Source organism: Gossypium raimondii, chromosome 8 (assembly GCF_025698545.1).
Source record: "Gossypium raimondii isolate GPD5lz chromosome 8, ASM2569854v1, whole genome shotgun sequence".
NCBI lineage: Eukaryota > Viridiplantae > Streptophyta > Magnoliopsida > Malvales > Malvaceae > Gossypium > Gossypium raimondii.
The window spans coordinates 57,562,568-57,572,648 of NC_068572.1; the positions used below are offsets into that span (position 1 = coordinate 57,562,568).

General features: G+C 29.9%; 1 protein-coding gene across 2 annotated transcripts; it reads right to left on the minus strand.

The window, feature by feature from the left end:
• Positions 1-202: 202 nt before the first annotated feature.
• On the minus strand, positions 203-2,942 carry LOC105792439 (cinnamoyl-CoA reductase 1). Of its 2 annotated transcripts, XR_008198922.1 has the most exons (7): positions 2,642-2,942; positions 2,368-2,540; positions 2,093-2,278; positions 1,830-1,992; positions 982-1,168; positions 560-801; positions 203-460 (listed from the first exon to the last, which is right to left on the minus strand). XR_008198922.1 is itself a non-coding variant. In XM_012621021.2 (6 exons), the coding sequence occupies exons 1-6, from the start codon at positions 2,757-2,759 to the stop codon at positions 657-659; spliced, it is 972 nt and encodes a 323-aa protein (XP_012476475.1). In that variant the 5' UTR covers positions 2,760-2,942; the 3' UTR covers positions 485-656. The 2 variants fall into 2 exon arrangements, 1 of the variants encoding a protein (XP_012476475.1); XM_012621021.2 differs by lacking the exon at positions 203-460 and having other exon boundaries at positions 485-801.
• Between the last annotated feature and the right edge of the window lie 7,139 nt (positions 2,943-10,081).

Sequence of the window (10,081 nt, forward strand, 5' to 3'; positions counted from 1 at the left end):
AGTGACTATCTACGTAGTTTCCCTTTAGATAATTAATATATTAAGAAAAATAAAACCTATTTATGCAAAAAGTGTTCATTTTGTTAAATTTATGTACATATAATTTTTAAAATATGAAGTTTAATATTTATATATATATTGGTTAATTATGTTCCCATGGTTTAAAACTAGTGTAAACTAATTCAGAAATTAGAATAAGATCTAGGAACACTAATAGTCTAATCCTACCATTATTGATAATTTTGTACAAAACTTAAAAGCAGGTGCTTGTGAAGTTGTACAATAAACATATTTACAGTGATAACAGGTTTAATCTAATTCTAAGTTTCAATCACTGTTTTTAACTTAGCAATGAGCCCCCTTTCAAGATATACGTTCCAGAATTTTCTTAATTATGGAGCTGAAGCTTAATTCATGACCCTTTTTTTTTCTTAATTCCTCTTAGCCACGCATGATTTCACTGTAACCAAAAAAAGAAGGAAGATAAAAATCAGATTTTCAGGGAGATTAGACGACCCAGTATCTTTTTTATCAAATATAAAGTATAGTTTTTACTCACTTCTCTCCCCTGAAATTATTCATACATGCCCTTTACTTATCGGTTCGTGGCCACACTCATCGGCTATACAGCACAGCTTTTAGTGTAGAAGATACATTCATGAAATAAAGCCCTTACTTTTTAAACTCTCAACCGCATCTTTGATTATCTGCTCCATGGGAATAAATTCCAACCCCAAGTCCATCAGCTTTTTACCTCCATTCTTAGCCCTTAACAGTCCAGGTTGAGTATCCCTTGGCAAACTATGCACACAAATTACAATTTAGAGTTAATTTTGACAGTAGAAAGTGTTGCACCTCTATTAACAATTGAAAAAAAAAAAGAGGAAAAGAAAGATGATATTTGAAGGCAAATAGCATGAAATTTGAAAAAGATACCAAAGTGCATTAATTTTATGGGTGCAGAAAGCATGAACTTATTACCTGGGAATATTATATTCAGGGTAAAGTTCAGCAACCTTGGCCACGAAGTCACCATAGTGAGATAGAGCTTCAACGCACATGTGCCTTCCGGTTGCTGATGTGTTCTCATATACCAAAATGTGTGCTAACGCAACATCTTTGAAATGGACGGATCCAATGAAAAAGTCCTGATATGTCTCTGTGCAGCCTGCAACAAGAGAAACACTTAATAAATTCAAGCTTCCGGAAATATCAGAGAAAAGAGACTACTTAAATACAAAGCACACAACTCAAATCTTTATGATTGATATCCAATGACAAACTCATGATTATTCAAAGTAAGCATATTCATTTCAGGGTTTGGTTCCCCTCTATTACACCTTTAGGCATTAATATCCGATACATGTTTAATTACCTTTCAAAATTTTATTTTCATATTCAATGGATGGATCTTACAAAATTGAATGTTCACCTTAAACCTTCCCACGCTAATTTGAAGTGTGATAAGTATAACAAGCTAATTCTCTTAACAAAAATTCAAATTATATCTCATGCTAGTGACTCTTTTTTCATTTACATCTCAAGTTAGCATGTTTAATTCCCATTTCTAAGCAAAAAATTTCTTCAATACTTGACTATGAATGTTCCAGGATTAAGGTATAAACAAATTTCTTACATGTACATAACAGAACTAACATGGATTTTGTTGAAATGGATTAACAAGCTAAGAGGACAAAAGTCCATACATCCAGAGATGAATTTTAGGTCAACCAAATGCAACACATAGATGATAGATCTACAGAATCATACTCAAAATTTACCCATTTCAACAAAAAATTCCAACAAAAAATATTTGAGAAGAATATTACCTTGCAGAAGGCGTAACAACATTACCATGCTAGCATTAAGGTTTGGAGGTATATTAGGACCCATCACGGTGCCCGGATTCACAACCACCACATCCAGACCTTTCTCCTTGGAAAATTCCCATGCAGCCTTCTCAGCTAGTGTTTTGGAAATTGGATACCATAACTAGCGCAATCCACAATGATCAAAACCCACAATATATTAGCTAATATGGTTTATTTTAACATAGCCATCAGAGGAAAAAATATATAAAAATAATATTTACTTCATTTTGCTTGCAATACTCAATATCAGTCCAGCAATCCTCTGTTCTGATTTTATCAGCTGGCCAGTTTGGGCAGGGCCACATGGAGGAGATTGAAGACGTAACCACCACACGTTTAACACCAAGCTCTTTGGCAGCTGTCAGTACATTAAGCGTTCCTTTAATCGCAGGATCCAAAAGCTCCTTCTGTGAAAATAAACATCTTGAGAATAGTATAATCCACTCTTAAATTTGGAAATAACAGTAGAAATTGTATTAAGAGAGGCCGCGCATACCTGAGGATCGTGAACTCGATCGACGCTGCATGGAGAAGCAAGGTGGAAAACACCAGCACAGCCATTGATTGCGGCGGCGAGTGAATCATAATCGAGGAGATCGATCTGGAAGAGGCGGAGACGTGAGTCTGCTCCTTCTAGAGCTTCTAGATGCTTCGTTTCTTTCTCGTCCTCTGCCACAAGGGAACAGTAGAGAAGATGGAATTAGCATCAAAATTGAAGCCACTGTGAAAGGAAAGAAAAAAAAAACAAACAAAAAGGCAAAAAAAGTAACTGAGATTTCTGACGGTCCCGTGGACGGTGTAGCCGCGAGCAAGGAGGAGTTTGACAACCCAAGACCCAATGCTGCCGCTGGCACCGGTTACGCAGACCACTTCTCCTTGCTTAGACATATCTCAACTGATTCTCTTCACTGCTCTGCCACTACACCAATATCAGTGAGCAACTGTCTTTTTCTTCTTTTTATTGAAATTAATCAGTGAGCGACTGGAGTGTTGAAGCTCGGGATTTTTTTTCCCCTGTGTTTGGTTTACACTTTTCGGGTTTAGTAAGTGGTGGTGGGCGGCTTTCTTGTATTAGTAGGCTTTTCCTGTTGATAAGGCATTGATTTGATGGATCATAATTTATAGGACATGTGTTTGTACCATATTGATATGGTAACTTGTGTCGTTTTAAATCTTTTCATACACACGTTAACCTCTATAAATAAGGCATTAGAGATTTTATTACAACTTTTATGCCAATTTTATTAAGTGTGAGTTTGAATATACAGTGCGTTTACTTATAATTACTGTAAAAATAGTAGTGGCGGTGAGATTAAATATTGTAATGATACTGTAGCGTGAGATAAAAAGTAAGTTAAACACATTATATTTAATCGTCCATCCAAACTCAACCTAAGAAATTTAGGATTTTTAAATTAGGTTTAGAAGAAAGCTTTTATTGCTAAAGATCATGCTCGAGTGTTTGTCTTTGATTTTCCTCTAGTAAAGATTTTAGGCTCTTTTAACAAAGATTTTAAGGAATAAGAACTTTAGGCTTTATATTGGGAATACCCGAGAGTTGCTTAGAAGGAGGGAGGAGTATGAATTATGGGAGTACAAAATTCTTTAGTATTTATAAGTAAGGTCAATCATCCTTCACATCAAGCCTTGACACATGTTTAATGTTGATCTTATCGTGGTTGGTATAGACTAAGCAAGACTCTGTGCATGATGCGTGCATAGAATGATCTAACATTTGTCCCTAGAAAAGTAGATCAGTGTGATCCATTTGCCATATATATACCTACAAGGTCCATCAATGGTGAAATGTTATCCATAAGCAAAGTTGTAGCCAACGAGATTGAGGCTGGGCAAGGTGAGGTGTGGGTGGCGAAGCCCACTTTGTTGAAGTACTAATAACAATTGTCTAATGGCCCAAGTGGTAGCATAGTTGCCTATAAGTACCCCTATATATATGTTATAAGGTATAACTTCAAACTATACCAAGCACAAATGACTACATTTTCTTGGTAGGTGGTGGTAAGTCACGTATGATCATTCTCAATGAAGTGTTCTCACTCTGTTTGTTAAAACTAACGTCGATAATGGCAATTGAACGATCGCAAAGTAATAAGAAAGAAAACAAAAAACACACACACACACACAAATTTTTACATGGAAATTTTTTTGGGAAAAACCACGGGTAGAAGAAAAGAAAATTCACCAATGTCAAATACGAATGACACATAAGGATTCATATATGAAAGGAATGTTGAAAAGCCTTATTCTAATCAATATCAAATAGAAAGAGAGAAATTCTATACGGATTTTACTTGTACAATCAATATCAAATAGAAGAAATACATATATGAATCCTTATATGGCAGAATATTTAGGCCTATGTAGGGACCGATTTTTTTTACTATGGGTATTATTTATTTGAAAAGGATGGTAAAATTTTACTTGTCTCTTCCAAAGTTTATAACTTTTTTAAATTATGGTTGTATTATCATTTAAAAGAAAATTTAATTTTGGTCCCTCCACAAAATTTTAATTTAGTCTTAGTAACATTTTTACTTTAATGATAAATTGTAAATCATTTATTAGTTTTAACTTAGTTTTATTTAATTTTAATTAATCAAATGGATATTTTACATTAATTATGTTGTTTAGTAATATTTTTCATTTTATACTCATAATGAAAAAAAAACATCACTATACTTAGCACGGATTAAATATTACTTATTTTACTTGTTATACATTAATATAATTTTATGTTTCTATTTATAATATTAAATAATTTTTTACATATTTTAATTTCTTAGGAATTAAAATTTTAATAATTAATTAATTTTTTTCTTAATTCATTCTACTCCACTTGTCATCTAAAGATATTTTAATTAAAATTAAATAAAATTTTTAAAATAATAAAATAAATTCAAGTTTATATAAAATTTTCAAAAAAATTATTCGGACCGGATCATCAAATTATGCAAATAATCTAAATTATCTTGTTTAAAACTATATATAATTGATATATATGTTAACAACATAATAATCTTAAATTTGCTCTTATTTTGTCCCTAAATAAAATTTAACTCTCACCTATACCGAAAATCTCACCTATACCATTGGACATTACACTATATTCCAAGTTTCTTAATGAAGAATGTTAATGAATTTTACAATTATTCTTTTGTATGCATTAGTTAGTCATTTGTCGCTACTTCTCCGAGGCTTAGAATACAACATTTTTCTTAACACATTTTAAAATATATTAATTCGAATTTTAAAACTTAAGCTGAAAATCATACATTAAAAAATTTTAATACAAGTTTTGGGACAACTTAAAAGCCCAGATTGCAAGGCAACCCATAAGTGGGTTACCTGATCAAGAAGAATGCAAGAGTTTTAATTGAAATATAGCATTGAAGGATGATTGAACTGGAGACTCATGGAGGAGTTTTTACTCCATTTAAACACTTAATTTTCATCTATTATTTATATCTATCATCAGTTTCTATTGCTTGTGACACATCATTGAAGTGTTTAGAATTCTTTTTTATTCCGGAGTTTATTTTAACTATGAGTATTTTAAATTATTTATATTATATTTTAGTCACTTACATTTTCGTGTTGTAACATTTTAGTCATTAAGTTGTTAATTGTTTTTAACGGTGTAACAGTAAGCTAACGTGACATGTTAAATCATCATTTCAAATGAAAATTTTAGGTTAAATTATTCAATTGGTCCCTATATTTTTTCGTTTTGAGCAATTTAATTTTTTTCTTTTATTTTTCATTCTCTTTTTAACTGGCAATGACTGGTTGGTTCGGAAAAAAATGAACAATGATATAAAGCAACTTAAGATAGCATACTCAGGTGCATGATAGACGAAGGTTAGAATGAAGACGAGCAACCATGTCAGGAGCCTGGTTTGAAAGATTAAAATCTGCAATCTTCGTTTTGAAGTCTTCAAAAAGAAGGACATTGCAAGAACTGATATCTCTATGGATAATCGAAGGTTGAACCTTCTCGTGCAAATATTCCAAGCCCCTTGCCGCATCAATCGTGATTCTTACCCTCTGCATCTAGTCAAGAATCACGTTAAGAGAAATGAAGAAGAGAGGAAAACAAAAGGAAAAATAGAAGAGGATGGAAAATAAAAATAAAAATAAAAAGAACATAAAAGAAAAAATTAAATTGCTCAAAACGAAAAAATGTAGGAACTAATTGTATAATTGAACTTAAAATTTTTGTTTGAATGTTTTATTGTGTGTAGAAAATATTGTGAAAATAAGATTGATTTTTTTATTGATATTTTTGGAGTATTGATTTAGTTTCAAATCTTCAAGGTTGGTAAGAGGGTTTTTAAGGTTTTCATCGAGATTTAAATATGATCATTAATAATTTTAGATACAAGTTATCCAAATATTTCATCCTTTCTTATTAATTTTAATTTCATTATAAATTATTTGTTTTATTTGAATCTAACTACTTGATTTCCACATTCAATATTCAACCTTGCTTAAATACTCAATCCTCTTCCTTCTTTTCGAATCGATTCTTCTCTTTCAATATCTAATTTATTTCTTGATTATAAAATCTGATTTCATAGTTTTTTTTAAAAATAAAAGTCTTGGAGTTTCAGTACATTTTGAATCCATCACATATATGTTGGCGTTGGAAATCCAACACCACACTCTGTTCAAGCAATTGATGAAATTTCTTAGGTCAGTCATTGCTTCTACTCTCCACCCTTTGTTTTCTTCGTCATATACTGGAAACTATATATATATATAATACACAGATATTGAAGAACCGAATCTTCCAAATCACCATGCTCATTTAATGTCCGCATCGAAGCTTGCATGTTCCATTGGCCTCTAAGATTGTGAAAAGATGTCTGTTTTTTCCTCTATTCGATCACATTAAAATTATTACAGTAAAACATGGTTTACAATGTTCTGTCCGTCTAGAGTCTAGAGCTAAGCATCGGGGTTTTCCTCCTTTCCCTAGGGCTTAGAGTTTGAAACTTTGAAAAAACAGATACTTAGCCCCAAAATTAATTAATACTATTTGTATGTTTGTTAGGTTAAGACTATATATATTTTTAAAAAATGGTTCATTTAGATTGATAAGTAAGTTTTTTTTTAAGTAAAATCTTAGTAAAATTTGTAGTTAGAAAATGATTAAGTTTAAATACTCTGAAAACATCTCGTACTCGTACATATTATATATTAAAATTACAAATTATACTATACGCGTATACATGTGCAGATAATGTATTTAGAACAATTAGGTATGTTTGAAAAGAATATATAATAAATAATAAAACGTATGGTTTGAAACATTTTAATAATAACACATAAAATATGTATATAATAAAAGTAAAATACATAAATAAATCAAAATGAGATATTGGTTGAGTGGTAAGTTTAATACTTTTTGTACTGTAATTGGCATGAGTTCAAAACCCATCATGTGCATTTTAAAAAAACAAATTAAAATACCCTCAAATAATTAAAACCTAAAATTTCTCAAATATTCAGTTGATTTATTAAAAATTTTATTAATAGCATAGATAATAATTGTAAATTATAACAAATTGTACACAGATATGCCAGAGTTGTTTTTTTCTAGACATAGAAGATTAGAAGGGCTTGGAATCACGTGGAAGACATTAAATGCAATCGTCCGAAATAGGTCATAGGGTTTCTGGTTTTTTGACCAGAAAAAAAGAAAAGATTTATAGTTTTTGGTTTCAATCTCTCTCGAAACGGGTTTCATTTTTTTTTAATAATCCTTAAACTTCAGCTTCATGTCGGATCTCATAACTAGTTGAAATTAATTGCTTGTACGTTTACGACTAAATTATATTCTATAAAGATGATAAGAATATTACCAAGAGGGAAATCCTCAAATTTCTAAAGAAATCATTTTTATAAATTATAAAACAGATAATAAAAAAATGTCTTGGTTTTGTTGTTGATGTTAACTCTTGGCAATAGTGGTGATTAGGAGTCATTTGGTATGATTTTGTAATATTGTATGAAGTTGTTTTTAGAACTAGAATTATAAATATGATTGTAGATTGCTACGAATATTGTGACAACACAAGAAGAAAGGAAAGTTGGGGTGTGGGAATAGAATGACTACATTGTAAGTGGGGAGGTTAATATATGAAAAGATGCATGCATGAGGGAGGATCATGTTTCCATGCATGTGAATGTCCGCCAACAAACATTCACGTTGGAACCTAATTCTCATGGAATCCCGGTTTGAGGTTAGGGTTTTAATTTCTCCTCATCAATTCTCACCTCTATGATGCGATTACCTAGAAACTTTAATTATTATTTCTATTGATCACCATTAATTTTGAAAATTATATGGAATTTAATTCAGTATGTATGGGAGCACAAGCGTAAGATGTAATTCAAATTGGAATCTTACCTACGTACAGTTAATATTATAGTCAAGAGTAGCATCCTTTTATGCATTTATTCATCCAATATAAAGTAATTTAGTTTTTTAATTTTTAAATATATATCATTCATTGACATATAATTTCTTCTATTACACATTTTGAACCAAAATCAATTTATAATTTTAAGATTTAAGGTTGGAAGACTCAAATAAGAATATGGAAACTACACAACACCACGGCATGCATGACAAAATTATAGAGTATGGTTATTGAACTACGTGGTTGATATTTTGGTTTGTTAAATTATAGTGTCTATACATTTTGGATGGTGGGAATTTAGTCTCTTTACATTTATATTCAGAAATTTAATGCCTTTAATTTTCAAATTAAAAGTTCGAGGTCCAATTATTACTGCAATTAAAATTATTCTATTAAATTTTCGGTGTAACATTTTAAAATTAAAACATACACTTACTAGTCATGTAACAATAAAAATAACATTGAAAATACTGATTAAGATTTTTTTCCTTAAAACATTTATTCAAACTCATCAATATCAAATAATTATTTTATGTTGGAATAGTGTTCTTAAGAAAATTAACATCATGATTTTGATTGAAATAGTTAATTAACAGTAGTAACTATTTAGACTAACTAATAACATTATAAAAGTAAAGAGGTCAAATTATGTTAAAAAGTAAAATATATAGATTAAATCTCAAGTTTCAACATAGTCTAAGGGCCCAAAAGTGAAATTTGACAATTGTTGTAAAAAATACAATATTGCAAACCTAAAAGAAATGGAAAATCATGCGTTAATCTCTAAGACTCTTTTGATCTAAAATATTAATTATTTGGATTAAGTAGCAATATTATAAGAATTAATAACCAAATTATGTTATAAATTAAAGTAGAGAGGTTGAATATTAAATTTAGATATAATAAAGGGATCAAAACTATCATTCCCTAAAAATGTTAAATTATAATTTTCATTCTTCAAATATATTCATGAAATTGAGTTCCATTTAAAAAAAAAAAAGAGCCAAAAACTATTTTCGAGCAGTCTCTTTTAAATTTAAAGTAGCAATATTTAAAGTGAATGTTCCTCGTGAATCTCAGAAATTATTTAATCTGATTCTACATATTCATCATTTTGAAATAAAAGAAAAATTTTTATTGGAATAATCACTTAATGTATTATATGTTGGTTCTCAATAATTATATACAAGTTCGTATGCATGTAGGATGAACTAAATCTTCATTGAATTTGATTTTTCCATTAAAAGGGTCCGTACATATTCTGCAATACCTTTTGTTAAAGAGTATTATATTGTAGGCATGAGAGTTTAAATTCGATATCAAGTAGTCCTATTTCTCACCCTCAATTATAAAAAGAAATTAAAAGAAAATTTTATATTTAAATATGAAAATTTTGAGTTTTATTTTATTCAATTCACATTAGCCCATTTATGAATTTTTAAAGATTTATGAAGGTAACTTTTATATAAAATGAAAAAAATTATATAAAATAATATTTGAACATAACCTATTATAATTTTAATTTTTCCGATCCAACCAAAACTTATTTTTATATACACACTTTTAATAATATATTTTTACATAATTTTTTTAACATTTAAAGCGTGTTTGTACAGTAGTTATCTACTAATCCTGGGCCTCCTAAGTCAATTCCATCCAAATTTAATCAAGAAACATAGGTGGAATGAATCCCCAGTCTTCACCCCCTGCCTTTATAAATACCCATTTTAATCACCATTTTCTTCAGCACTAGGCTTTGTTGTT

Coding starts and splice junctions, on each gene's coding strand:
- LOC105792439 (XM_012621021.2), bottom strand. CDS start 2,759: ATGTCTAAGCAAGGAGAAGTGGTCTGCGTAACCGGTGCCAGCGGCAGC. Junction 2,279..2,367: donor ATCGAGTTCACGATCCTCAG/GTATGCGCGGCC, acceptor TTATTTTCACAG/AAGGAGCTTTTGGATCCTGC. Junction 1,169..1,829: donor GTTGTTACGCCTTCTGCAAG/GTAATATTCTTC, acceptor CTCTTGTTGCAG/GCTGCACAGAGACATATCAG.